The following is a 13,497-nucleotide window of genomic DNA, read 5'->3' as shown; positions in this document are numbered from 1 at the left end:
ACTCTCAAGTAGTAACGGGGTCATAGGTCGCACTGCCCTGAGGGTCACGGTCACTGTCTGCATGACCCCAGGGTCAAGGGTCGTGGTCAAGTCATCACAAGGTCACATCACCCTGTGACAGTGACCCTGAGGTCATATGAGTGACCCTGTGACTGTGGTCATGTGACAGTGACCCTGTGACCTAGGGGTCATATGACTGCAACCCTGTGACCCAGGGTCATGTGACAGTGACCCTGTGACCTAGGGGTCATATGGCTGCAACCCTGTGACCCAGGGTCATGTGAAAGTGACCCTGTGACCTAGGGGTCATATGGCTGCAACCCTGTGACCCAGGGTCATGTGAAAGTGACCCTGTGACCACATGACACTGACCCCTTGACCCACATGGCAATGACCCTGTGACCCTGAGGCTGCATTGCCATGATGCCTTGACCCCGGGAGTGTGACGGTCACCTCCTGCAAACGTCCAACAAGGGACCCCATGTAACCCTGGTGTGACCCCGTCTGACCCCGTCGACCCTCTGACCCCTGACCAAGCCCGTGACTGGGTGAAACTGGCCGGGGTCACGCGCCATTGGGTGGATTGGAGATAAAGTCACCAATGTTGACCTTTGCTCCCTCCCTCCCTCCCTCCCTCCCTCCGTCTCCCCTCCCTCTCTCCCTCCCTCCCTCCCTCCCTCTCTCCCTCCCTCCCTCTGTCCCCCCTCCCTCCGTCCCCTCCCGCACTCCCTTCCCCTCTCCCTCCCTCCCGCACTCCCTCCCTCCCTCCCTGTCTCCCTCTCCCTCCCTCCCTCCCTCTCTCCCTCCCTCCCTCCCTCCCTCCCTCTCTCTCTCCCTCCCTCCCTCTCTCCCTCCCCCTCCCCCTCCCTCTCCCCCTCCACAGGCGGAGTTCTCCGAACTTAACGTGGTTTCCCATGCCACGGGCAGTTTCACCGTTGACGTGGACGCGTTTCGGAACGGGGTCAGGGTTACCAGGTGAGAGATCTCCGCAGGGCGAGAGGGAAATTGACCCCACACCAGGCTAGGGGTTCCCACTGGGGAAATTCCAGCTGGAAAGCCAAGGCACCCTGTCTATGTACCATCCCGTCCTGTGGATTGCACTATCTCCCACCCATAGAACCCTACAGCACAGAAAACGGGCCATTCGGCCCTTCTAGTCTGTGCTGAAACTTTATTCCGCTAGTCCCATTGACCCGCACCCAGTCCATAACCCTCCAGACCTCTCCCGTCCATGTATCTGTCCAATTTATTCTTAAAACTTAAGAGTGAGCCTGCATTTACCACGTCAGATGGCAGCTCGTCCCACACTCCCACCACCCTCTGAGTGAAGAAGCTCCCCCTAAACCTTTCCCCTTTCACCCTAAAGCCATGTCCTCTCGTACTTATCTCTCCTAATCTAGGTGGAAAGAGCCTACTCACATTTACTCTGTCTGTACCCCTCGTAATTTTGTAAACTATCATATCTCCCCTCATTTTTCTCCGCTCCAAGGAATAAAGTCCTAACCTGTTCAACCTTTCCCTGTAACTCAACTCCTGAAGACCCGGCAACGTTGTAGTAAATCTCCTCTGCACTCTTTCAATCTTACTGACATCCTTCCTGTAGTTCGGTGACCAGAACTGCACACAATACTCCAAATTCGGCCTCACCAATGACTTTTACAACCTCACCATAACACCCCAACTCCTATACTCAATATTTTGATGTATAAATGCCAGGATGCCAAAAGCCTTTTTTACAACCCTGTCTACCTGTGACGCCACTTTCAAGGAATTATGTATCTGAACTCCCAGATCCCTTTGTTCCTCCGCACTCCTCAGTGCCCTACCATTTACTGTGTATGTCCTACCTTGATTTGTCCTTCCAAAATGCAACACCTCACACTTGTCTGCATTAAATTCTATCTGCCATTTTCTGGACCATTCTTCCATTTGGTCCAGATCCCTCGGCAAGCTTTGAAAGCCTCCCTCGCTGTCTGCTACACCTCCAATCTTAGTGTCATCCGCAAACTTGCTGATCCAATTTACCACATTATCATCTAGATCATTGATATATACAACAAACAACAATGGCCCCAACACAGATCCCCGAGGCACACCACTGGTCACAGGCCTCCAATCTGAGAAACAACCATCCAGAACCACTCTCTGTCTTCTCCCACACAGCCAATTTCCAATCCAGTTTACAACCTTTCCATGGATACCCATTGACTGAACCTTCTGAACTAATCTCCCATGTTGGACCTTGTCAAAAGCCTTACTAAAGTCCAGGTAGACAACACCCACAGCCTTTTCTTCATCTACTTTCTTGGTAACCTCCTCAAAAAACTCCACAAGATTCGTTAAACACGATCTACCACGCACAAAGCCATGCTGACTATCCTTAATCAACCCTTGGCTGTCCAAATACTTGTATACCCGATCTCTCAGAACGCCTTCCAATAATTTACCCACTACTGATGTCAGGCTCACCGGCCTGTAATTACCTGGTTTACTTTTAGATCCTTTTTTAAACAACGGAACAACACGAGCTACCCTCCAGTCCTCTGGCACCGCACCCGTGGCTAAGGACATTTTAAATATATCTGCCAGGGCCCCTGCAGTTTCTACACTAGTCTCTCTCAAGGTCCGAGGAGATATCTTGTCAGGCCCTGGGGATTTATCTACCTTTATTCGCTGTAAGGCAGCAAGCACCTCCTCCTCTTTAATCTCCATATGTTCCATGACCCTACTGCTTGTTTCTCTTCCTTCCATATTCACGCTGCCAGTTTCCTGAGTAAACACTGATGCAAAAAAAACTGTTTAAGACCTCCCCCATCTCCTGTGGCTCCACACATAGACGACCACTCTGATCTTCTAGGGGACCAATTTTGTCCCTTACTCTTTTACTCTTAATATACCTGTAAAAACCCTTTGGGTTTACCTTCACGTTATCTGCCAAAGCAGCCTCATGTCGTCTTTTTGTCTTCCTGATTTCCTTTTTTAGTATTTTCTTACATTTTCTATACTCTTCAAGTACCACATTTGTTCCTAGTTGCCTATACCTGCTATACACCTCTCTCTTAACCAGATCGCCAATATCCTTTGAAAACCAAGGTCCTCTATGCTTGTTAGCTTTGCCTTTAATCCTGGCAGGAACATGCAAACCCTGCACTCTCAAAATTTCGCCTTCCACTTACTGAGCACATCCTTGCCAGAAAACAACTTATCCCAATCCACCCTTCCTAGATCCTTTCTCGTTCCCGCAAGATTGGCCTTTCTCCGATTTAGAACCTCAGCTCGAGGACCAGACCTGTCCTTATCCATAAGGAACTTGAAACTAATGACATTATGGTCACTGGACCCAAAATGCTCACCGACGCATACTCCTGTCACCTGACCTGCCTGGTTCCCTAATAGGAGATCAAGTATTGCATTCTCTCTCGTTTGTACCTCTATACATTGCTTTAGAAAACTTTCCCGAACACATTTGACAAATTCCAAGCCATCCAGCCCTTTCGCAGTGTGGGAGTCCCAGCCAATATGTCGAAAGTTAAAATCCCCGCTGTTACAACTTTCTGTTTCTTACATCGGTCTGCTGTCTCCCTACAGATTTGCTCCTCCAATTCTCTCTGACTACTGGGCGGTCTATAATACAACCCTGTTAGTGCGGTCACACCTTTCCCGTTCCTCAGCTCCACCCATGTAGCCTCTGTAGACGAGCCCTCCGGGCTGTCCTGTCTCCGCACAGCTGTGATACTTTCCCCGACTAGTAATGCCACTCCTCCCCCTTCCATCCCTCCCCCTCTTATCACGTCTGAAACAACGGAAGCCCGGAACATTAAGCTGCCAGTCCTGCCCCTCCTGCAACCAAGTCTCACTAATGGCAATAATCTCGTAATCCCAAGTGCTAATCCACAGCCTAAACTCATCTGCTTTACCTACAATACTCCTTGCATTGAAATAGATGCACCTGAGAACATTTCTATCATGTACAAACCTTTGATTTCTGTCCATACCTGCAGTTCTCACGTGACCTTTGTCCTCCTCCGCCTCACTATCTGCTCTAACACTCTGGTTCCCCTCCCTCCAAATCTAGTTTAAACCAGGGCAGGACTTCCACAGTGAACGGCGGGGCCCCGGGGAGTGCTGTCGAACAGAGGGACCTCAGGGTACAGGTACATGGTCCCCTGGAAGTGGGGACACCGGCCAAGTTTGTCCGACCTCTCCTTGTAGCTCGTGCTCTCTAATCCAGGCAGCGTCCTGGCGAACCTCTCCGAAGCCTCCGCACCCTACAGAGGTTTATAACATCATGAGGGGCATATATATGGTGGATGGTCAGTCGCTTCCCCCCAGGGTCGGGGAGTCTAAAACTAGAGGGCACAGGTTTAAGGGGAGGGGGAAAGATTTAAATGAGTAAATTTCTCACCCAGAGGGTGGTCCGTGTGTGGAACGAGCTGCCAGAGGGAGTGGGTGAGGCAGGTACATTAACGATACCCGGACAGGTCCGTGGATGGGAAAGGTTCAGAGGGATACGGGCCAAACGCGGGCAAATGGGAATCCTGGCCGGCATGGTCCAGTTGGGCCAAAGGGACTGTTTCCGTCATGATCGGTGAGCCTGCCCCAATTTCAGGGCTCCCTCCCTATTCCTCTGTTGCCTCTCGACCAGCCTCGAAGGCAAAGTCGAGTTTACCGTCAGACGCACAAGTCCGTGTGTGCACGGGTGCAGTGAAAAACTCACAGGCAGCAGCTTCACAGGCACAGAGCATCAGAGGGACAACGCTCACAAGAAAAACCATAAATTATGCAAGAAAGAACACACATCAAAAAAAGAAAGTCCACTGTAGTGCAGAGCAGTCCCAGCGTCGCTGTACTGAGGCAGTGATTAGGGTTGTGCCGGTCGGGTCAAGAACCGACTGGTTGAAGGGAAGTCGCTGCCCCTGAACCTGGTGGTGTGGGGACTTCAGGCTTTTGTATCTCCTGCCCGACGGGAGCTGAGAGAAGACGGCACGGCCCGGATGGTGGGGGGGATCTTCGATGATGGATGTTGCCTTCTCGAGGCAGCCCCTCCTGTAGATACTCCCGGTGGTGGGGAGGGATGTGCCCCATGATGTGTTGGGGCTGAGACCCACCGCTCTCTGCGGCTTCCTGCGCGTTCGAATTGCCGTCCCGGACCGCTACGCAACTGGTCGGGACACTTCTGTCGAAGTTTGTCAGAGTGTTGGGTGACGAGCCGAACCTCCCGAGGAGGTAAAGACGCCGGCTGCGCCTTCCTCGCGATCGCGTCGATGTGCCGGGCCCGGGACAGGTCGTCCGAGACGTTCGCGCCCAGGAGTTTAAAGTTGCTGATTCTCTCCGCCGCCGGTTCCCCGCCAACGTAGACCGGTGTGCGTTCCCCCTCCTTCCCCCTTCCTGGGAGTCAGCCCTACGGGCGTCGAGCGACAGATTCCGGCCCTTCAGCCCATCGAGGGCGCCCCGGCCCTCGACCCACCCCACCCCACCCCAGGGACGGTTCTTTTACCAGGGATTCCCGGAATCCCGACACTCGAGGTTCCCCCGGCCCTGTGGGGATGGGGGCTGGGCGGATTTTTCGGGAGCGGTGGTGGGAGAGGGGGCGGGGAGAATGGACGGGGGAACGGCGCGTATGACGGCCTCGCCCCCTCGTCCCGCCGCAGGTCCTTCACCCCGGAATTCGTCCTGGTGAGGCAGCACGCCTACAGCATGGCCAAGGGCGGAGACTTCCGGAACATCGCCATCGGGCTGCAGTACGCCGGGGTCCCCAGTGTCAACTCCATTCACTCTGTCTACAACTTTTGTGACAAGCCCTGGGTGGTGAGTGAGGGGGGAGCGGGGCAACTGGGAGCTTCCCCTCTGTCCTCTCCCTCCCCACCCTCCGACCGCACCTCCCTCCCTCCCTCCGTCCCCTCCCCACCCTCCCTCCCTACCTCCCTCCGTTCCCTCCCCATCCTCCCCTCCGTCCATCCCCTCCCTCCCTCCCTACCCTCCGTCCCCTCCCTCCGTCCCCTCCCTACCCTCCCTCCCTCCCTCCTTCCCCTCCGTCTGTCCCTCCCTCCGTTCCCTCCCCCCCTCCGTCCGCCCTCTTCCCTCCCCCCCTCCGTCCCCTCCCTCCCCACATTCCCTCCTTCCATTCCCTCATCCTCTCACTGGAGGGGGGGGGTGTAGGGGAGGGAGGGGGTCACAGAGACGGGCAGGGGTGTAGGGGAGGGAGGGGGTCACAGACGGGGAGGGTTGTAGGGAAGGGAGGGGGTCACAGAGGGGGAGGGGTGTAGGGGAGGGAGGGGGTCACGGACACGGGGAGGGGTGTAGGGGAGGGAGGGTGTCACGGAGACAGGGAGGGGTGTAGGGGAGGGGTCATGGGGAGGGGTGTAGGGGAGGGAGGGAGGTCACAGATGGGGAGGGGTGTACGGGGAGGGTGTCACGGAGACGGGGATGGGTGTAGGGGAGGGGTCACGGGGGGGTGTAGGGGAGGGAGGGGCGTCAGAGATGGGGAGGGATGTACCCTCTCACTGACCACCCCCCCTCACCTCTCTCTCATCTCCTCCCTCTCCAGTTCGGGCAGCTGGTCAAGATCTTCAAGCAGCTGGGGCCCGAGGAGTTTCCTCTGATTGACCAGGTCTTCTACCCCAATCACAAGGAGATGGTGAGTGACCCTCGGCCGCGCGCACTGCCTCGCGTCTCGGTGGTTGCAGGGGTTGTCGAGCCTGCCCTGGGCTCGGGGGAACACACCAGTGGCCGCCAAGCTGATGACATCGACCGCCGGCAGTTATCACCCATCCCTCCCCATTCCTGTCAAGCGTACCGAGGTCCAGGGATAAAACTTTACTTTGCGTGGTGCCCACGTCTTAGGAAGGACGTACTGACGTTGAAGAGGGTTCAGAGGAGATTTACGAGGATGATTCCCGGAATGAAAGGGCTTACATACGAGGACTGTTTGTCGGCTCTTGGACTGTACTCACTGGAGTACAGGAGAATGAGAGGGGACCTCATAGAAACATTTTGAACGTTGAAAGGACTGGACAGAGTCGGTGTGGCTAAGCTGTTTCCCTTGGTGGGTGATTCCAGGACTAGAGGGCACAATCTTAGAATTAGAGGGTACCGGTTTAAAACAGAGATGAGGAGAAATTTCTTTAGCCAGAGGGTCGTGGATTTATGGAATCCGTTGCCACGTATAGCAGTGGAGGCCCGATCATTGGGGGTGTTTAAGGAGGAGATTGATAGGTATCTAATTAGTCGGTATCAAGGGATATGGGGACAAGGCCGGGAATTGGGGCTGGATAGGAATAGTTTTAGTGTAGCTCGTGGAGCAGATTCGATGGGCTGAATGGTCTACTCCTTTGTCTTGTGATGTTGTGATCATACAGATCATTTCACCACATCGGTGCATCGAGGTCGTACAAGGGAAAAGCATTAACAGAATGCAGAATAAAGTGTCACAGTTACAGAGAAAGTGCAGTGCAGGCAGACAATAAGGTGCAAGGGCCACGACGAGGTAGATTGTGAGGTCAAGAGTCCATCTTATCGTTCAATGGTCTTATAACAGCGGGGTAGAAGCCGTCCTTGATCCTGGTGGGACGTGCTTTCAGGCTTTTATATCTTCTGCCCGATGGGAGGGGGGCAGAAGAGAGAATGTCCCGGGGTGGGTGGGGGGTCTCTGATTATGCCGGCTGCTCTCCCGAGGCAGCGGGAAGTGTAGACGGAGTCCACGGAGGGGAGGCTGGTGTCCGTGACGCGCTGGGCCGTGTCCGCGACTCTCTGCGGTTTCTTGCGGTCCCGGGGCAGAGCAGTTGCCGTACCGAGCCGGGGTGCACCCGGATAGGACGCTTTCTGTGGGGCGTCTGTGAAAATCGGTGGGGGTCAAAAGGGGACGTGCCGAATTTCTTTAGCCTCCTGAGGGAGTAGAGGCGCTGGTGAGCTTTCTTGGCCGTGGCGTCTCCGTGGTTGGACCGGCACAGGGTATCGGTGATGTTTACACCGGGGAACTTGAAGCTCTCAACCCTCTTGACCTCACCCCCGTTGATGTAGACAGGTGCATGTACACCACCCCCTTTCCTGAAGTCAGTGACCAGCTCTTTTGTTTTGCTGACATTGAGGGAAAGGTTGTTGTCATGACACCATGACACTAAGCTCTCTATCTCCTTCCTGTACCCCGACACATCGCTGTTTGAGATACGGCCCAGTACGGTGGTATCATCTGCAAACTTATAGATAGTGTTAGAGCAGAATCCGGCCACAGTTTTGAAGCCCCTGGTGTCAGAAATCCCACTAGGTATCACCCATACACAGTCACACCTCACAGAAACAGGCCCTGAAACCCACTGTATCGCCACCCACCCCAGTCCCATTTCCTCGGTCTGTCCCCCTCTCTCCCTCGGCCGTTCCAGTGTCCGTCTGGATACCTCTCCAATGTTGTGGGAGTCTCTGCCTCCACCTCAGGCAGTGCGTCCCAGATTCCAACCCCCACCCCCCCCCCCCCCACCCCTCTACACCCTTCACCCCCCCACCCCTGCCCACAGGGAAAAGTCGAACTGACCGGCAACGGGGAGACGCAGGTTGGGGTTACGGACAGAGTGCAGGCATTCCGCGAGAAGGTCGCCCAGTCTGCGTTTGGTCTCACCCACGTAGAGGAGGCCACACTCGACGCTCAAGGCGGCTGCGCAGGTTGACTCTGTGGTTAAGAAGGCATATTATGTATTGTCCTTCATCAATCGGGGAGTTGAATTTAGGAGCCGAGAGGTATTGTTGCAGCTGTATAGGTCCCTGGTCAGACCCCACGTGGAGTACTGTGCTCAGTTCTGGTCGCCTCACTACAGGAAGGATGTGGAAGCCATAGAGAGGGTGCAGAGGAGATTTACAAGGATGCTGCCTGGATTGGGGAGCATGCCTTATGAAAGCAGGTTGAGGGAACTCGGCCTTTTCTCCTTGGAGAGACGGAGGATGAGGGGGGACCTGATAGAGGTGTATAAGATGATGAGGGGCATTGATCGTGTGGATGGTCAGAGGCTTTTCCCCAGGGCTGGAACGGTTGCCACAAGAGGACACAGGTTTAAGGTGCTGGGGAGTGGGTACAGAGGAGATGTCAGGGGTAAGTTTTTTACTCAGAGAGCGGTGAGTGCGGGGAATGGGCTGCCGGCAACGGTGGTGGAGGCGGATACGATAGGGTCTTTTAAGAGACTGTTGGATCGGTACTTGGAGCTGAGTAAAATAGAGGGCTGTGGGTAAGCCTAGTAATTTCTGAGGTAGGGACATCTTTGTGGGCCGAAGGGCCTGAATTGTGCTGTAGGGTTTCTATGTTCCGTGATATTGAGGGAACCTCATTTTCCGTCTTGGAACCTTGCCGCGCAGGTCGATAGGGCTGTTAAGAAGGCCTGTGGTGTGTTGGCCTTTGTTAGTCGGGGGATTGAGTTCAAGAGACGCGAGGTGACGTTGCAGCTCTATAGAACTCTGGTCAGACCACACTTGGAGTATTGTGTTCGGTTCTGGTCGCCTCATTATAGAAAGCTTTAGAGAGGGCGCAGAGGATATTTACCTGGATTGGAGAGCGTGTCTTATGAGGATAGGTTGAGCGAGCTGGGGCTTTTCTCTTTGGAGAGGAGGAGGATGAGAGGTGACTTGATAGAGGTGTACAAGAGGCATAGATCGAGTGGACAGTCAGAGACTTTTCCCCAGGGCGACAACGGCTAACACGAGGGGGCATCATTTTAAGGTGATTGGAGGAAGGTATAAGGGGGATGTCAGGGGTGAGTTTTTTACACAGAGAGTGGTGGGTGCGTGGGACGCACTGCCGGCAGAGGTGGTGGGGGTAGATACATTAGGGACATTTAAGAGACTCGTAGACACATGAATGATGGAGAAATGGGGGGCTATGTGGGAGGGTTAGATAGATCTTAGAGCAGGATAAAATGTCGGCACAACATCGTGGGCCGAAGGGCCTGTACTGTGCTGTAGCGTTCTATGTTCTATCACTATCTCTTACCTGCATCTACCTGTCACCACCTTGCGCCCACCCCGCCTCCCCTCTTTTGTCCACCTATCGCTGGTCTGCTTTCGCCCTCCTATATATCGGGCTTCCCCCTCTTCCTATCTCCAGTCCTGCCCCGAAACGTCGACCGCCTGCTTTCCTCCGCGGACGCTGCCCGGCCTTGCTGAGTTCCCCCAGCGTCGTCGTGTTTTCTTACACTTAGATTCCAGCATCCGCGGTCCTTTCGCTTCTCGGAGAAACGTCAAGGACTGGGGGGCGCGCACGCCAGGCGAGGGGAGGGAAAGTTGAGACGAGGCGTGCGGGGGCAAGTTTCTTGACACGCAGAGCGGCGGGCGCCTGGAACGTGCTGCCGGGTGGGGGGGGGGGGTGGGCAGAGGCACACACGATAGAGGGGCTTACGAGGCCCGTAGACAGGCCCAGCGGAGGGAGCTGGCAGGCAGAAGAGATTCAGTTGCATTTGGCATCGTGTTCAGCACAGATGTTGTGGGCCGAAGGGCCTGTTCCTGTGCTGTACTGGTTCTGTGTTCTATGTTCGCATCTTAGACCAGACATCACATTGTGCAAATTTTTTTTATTATTAACTATATAAATAATTTTTTAATGCATTTTGTGGCAATCGTTCACCCCAGTGCAGTACAATCTTCTCTTAAAAGCATTCGTCTGGAATGAAAAGTTGCAGTTTACCCCCACCCCAAACGAAAAACCCAGTGGGGTTAGAACGTCCCACTCTGCAAAGGAGCCGCTCTGAGCACGGATTTTGGAACTGACATTGGGCTCAGGGAGAAGGAGGTGTGTGTGGAGAGGGGAGAGAGAACGAGAGGGAGAGGGCGTCAGAGAGAAAGGGTGAGGGGGGGGGGGACTACATCGTGAGAGAGGGAGGGAGAGATGGGGGGGTGGGTTGGTGAGAGAGAGAGTCGCACAGGCACACAGATGCAGACACACGGACACACACAGTCACACACAGAAAGACACACGCGGTCTCACACACACGCGCGCGCACACACACACACAAGAGACTGTGAACAAACTACTGGGGGAACAGCGGGTCGAGCAGCTTCTGTGGGGGGGGGGGAGGGGTGTGGGGGGGGGGAAGGAACTGCCGACGTCGGGTCGAGAGCCTGCCTGGGAGGTGGCCAGTGTGAAGGGGGCGGGGGGGGTGGCTGGTGGGTGGGGGGAGCGGAAGAGAGAGAGAGAGAGTGGGCAGGAGAGAGGAGGGGGAAAGAGAGAGAGAGGGCCGAGAGGGCAGGGGAGGGGGGAGAGGGGGGAGTCAGACAAGAGAGGGAGGGCGGGGGGGGGGGGGGGAGTCAGGGACAAGAGAGAGGGGGAGAGAGGCAAGGAAAAGGCCAAAGACCAGCTGCTCAACAGGCTACAGAGGGAGCGTATGTGAGGGAGCAGGCTCGGAAAAGAGGGGCTGAAGGGTCTCACAGTCACTGCGCTCTCCCTTTGCCCGGATCCCCCAGCTGGGGGCGGGTCTGAAAGGCACGGGAGAGAGGTTGTCCCGTGGGAAGCTAAGCTAGGAGGGGAGGGTTCTCCAAGCCGGAGAGGGTTTTTCCCTACACCCCGCTTGATCCGGCTGTCAGGATTCACTGTGTTGCCCTCCACTTGGAGTGTCGGATGGCCCGTGCCTTGAGCGGCACCCACCGGCAGAGGCCGGAGGCCTGTGGGCTGCACGTGTATCGCTTGGTCTGGGTGCCTGCCAAATCCCTGGTGAAGATCCCCTCCGTCCAGAGGCACTGGTTATCTGCAGTCACGCTGCAGGGGAGGGAGCGACAGGCGACGATCTGTGGAGAGAGCCAGGAAATCCCAGTTACGGCTGGTACCAGTTCATGTGCAGATGGTGCGGAGGGAGCTTCACCCTGTGTCTGACCCCGGGAGTGTGTGACGGGACGGTGCGGAGGGAGCTTCACCCTGTGTCTGACCCCGGGAGTGTGTGACGGGACGGTGCGGAGGGAGCTTCACCCTGTGTCTGACCCCGGGAGTGTGTGACGGGACGGTGCGGAGGGAGCCTCACCCTGTGTGTCTGACCCCGGGAGTGTGTGACGGGACAGTGCGGAGGGAGCTTCCCCATGTTCCAACAATACACACCGTGCACTGACAGTTCTCTGCGTAGGTCCCATTCAGTCCAATTCTCTGTGCCACTGTTAGCTCTGCCCAGGGCTTGTTAAATCCACAGAGGTTGATGTAAACCTTCCCGTCCGAATCGATGTTGCCTGTACGGACAGAGAGGGATGAGCCCAGTGTGAGACAAGGGGTGGGAACTTTACTGCATTGAACGCTGTGCTTGGAGCCACATGACTCCCCTCTCGACACCTCCCCCCCCACCCCCCATCCCCTTGATGTCTCCTCTGGTACCCCGCTACCCTGTTCTGCCCTCCCTCTGACCCAACAACCGCCCCCCCCCCACCACCTCTCCAAATCGCCCAATCTCCCCCCTTAACCTCTCCGCAATGGCAGGGGTGACCTCCTAAATGCAGACCCTAAAATTTTACTATATCGAAAAAAAAATGTCCAACACCCAAACTAAATAGCCCAAACCTCAAATAATTTGGATAACCACAGGCAGATTTCTAATCCCAGCTTCAGAAAGAAATGTTTATCGAATGGGCAGAATCTGTCTCAAAGGGACCCAAGAATTAGAGGGCACAGGTTTAAGGTGAGACGGGAATGACTGGGGAGTGTTGTAGAACAGAGGGACCCAGGGGTACAGGTACACGGTCCCCTGAAAGTGGCGTCGCAGGTAGACAGGGCGGTGAAGAAGGCGTTCGGCACGCTGGCCTTCACCGGTCAGGGCACTGAGTCCAGGAGTTGGGACGTTATGTTGCAGTTGTACGGGAGGCCGCACTTGGAGTATTGTGCTCAGTGTTGGTCGCCCTGCTGTAGGAAAGATGCCTTTAAGCTGGAAAGAGCACAGAGGGAGATTTACGAGGATGTTGCCGGGACTCGAGGGGACTGAGTTATGGAGAGAGATTGAGGAGGTTGGGACTTTTTTCACTGGAGCGTAGGGGTGACCTTATAGAGGTGGATAAAACCACGAGGGGCATCGATAGGGTGAATGCCCCTATTCCCCAGGGTTGGGGAATCAAGAACTAGAGGGCACAGGTTTAAGGCGAGAGGGGAAAGAGATTTAACAGGAACTTGAGGGGCAACTTGTTTCACCCAGAGGGTGGTCCATACGTGGAACGAGCTGCCAGAGGGAGTGGGTGAAGCAGGTACATTAATGACACTCGGGCAGGTACACGGATGGGAAAGGTTTAGAGGGATACAGGGCCAAATGGGAAAGGCACAGATGGGAATCGTGGTCGGCACGGACCAGTTGGGCCGAAGGGCTTGTTTCCGTGCTGCGCGACTCTGTGACTCTATAACCACCCCTGCGCGTCCGTCGGGAGCACCACCGCCCCCTCCTCGGCGCCCCGCCCGCCCGCCGGGATCGCACTGTGCCCGGAGGTGGATTGGCGGACGGGAGGGGAGGTTGGAGGCTTCATGGTGGGGAGGGTTCTACCTGACAGAAGGTAGTCTTCGTT

The 13,497-nt window shown here is 55.5% G+C and overlaps 1 protein-coding gene across 1 annotated transcript in view; it reads left to right on the top strand.

Moving 5' to 3' along the window:
* Window positions 1-13,497, top strand: part of LOC127566565 (synapsin-1-like) — a 48,405-nt gene that overhangs the window by 2,071 nt on the left and 32,837 nt on the right. Inside the window, exons 2-4 of the mRNA XM_052008981.1 lie at window positions 884-975; window positions 5,652-5,808; window positions 6,548-6,637. Of these exons, the coding sequence (XP_051864941.1) occupies window positions 884-975; window positions 5,652-5,808; window positions 6,548-6,637 (339 nt within the window). The remainder of the gene's footprint in view (window positions 1-883; window positions 976-5,651; window positions 5,809-6,547; window positions 6,638-13,497) is intronic.

This window comes from Pristis pectinata, chromosome 43, assembly GCF_009764475.1.
Source record: "Pristis pectinata isolate sPriPec2 chromosome 43, sPriPec2.1.pri, whole genome shotgun sequence".
In the NCBI taxonomy this organism is placed as follows: Eukaryota; Metazoa; Chordata; class Chondrichthyes; order Rhinopristiformes; family Pristidae; genus Pristis; species Pristis pectinata.
Note: the sequence above shows the minus strand (reverse complement) of the source record. Positions and strands in the feature narration are given on the sequence as shown.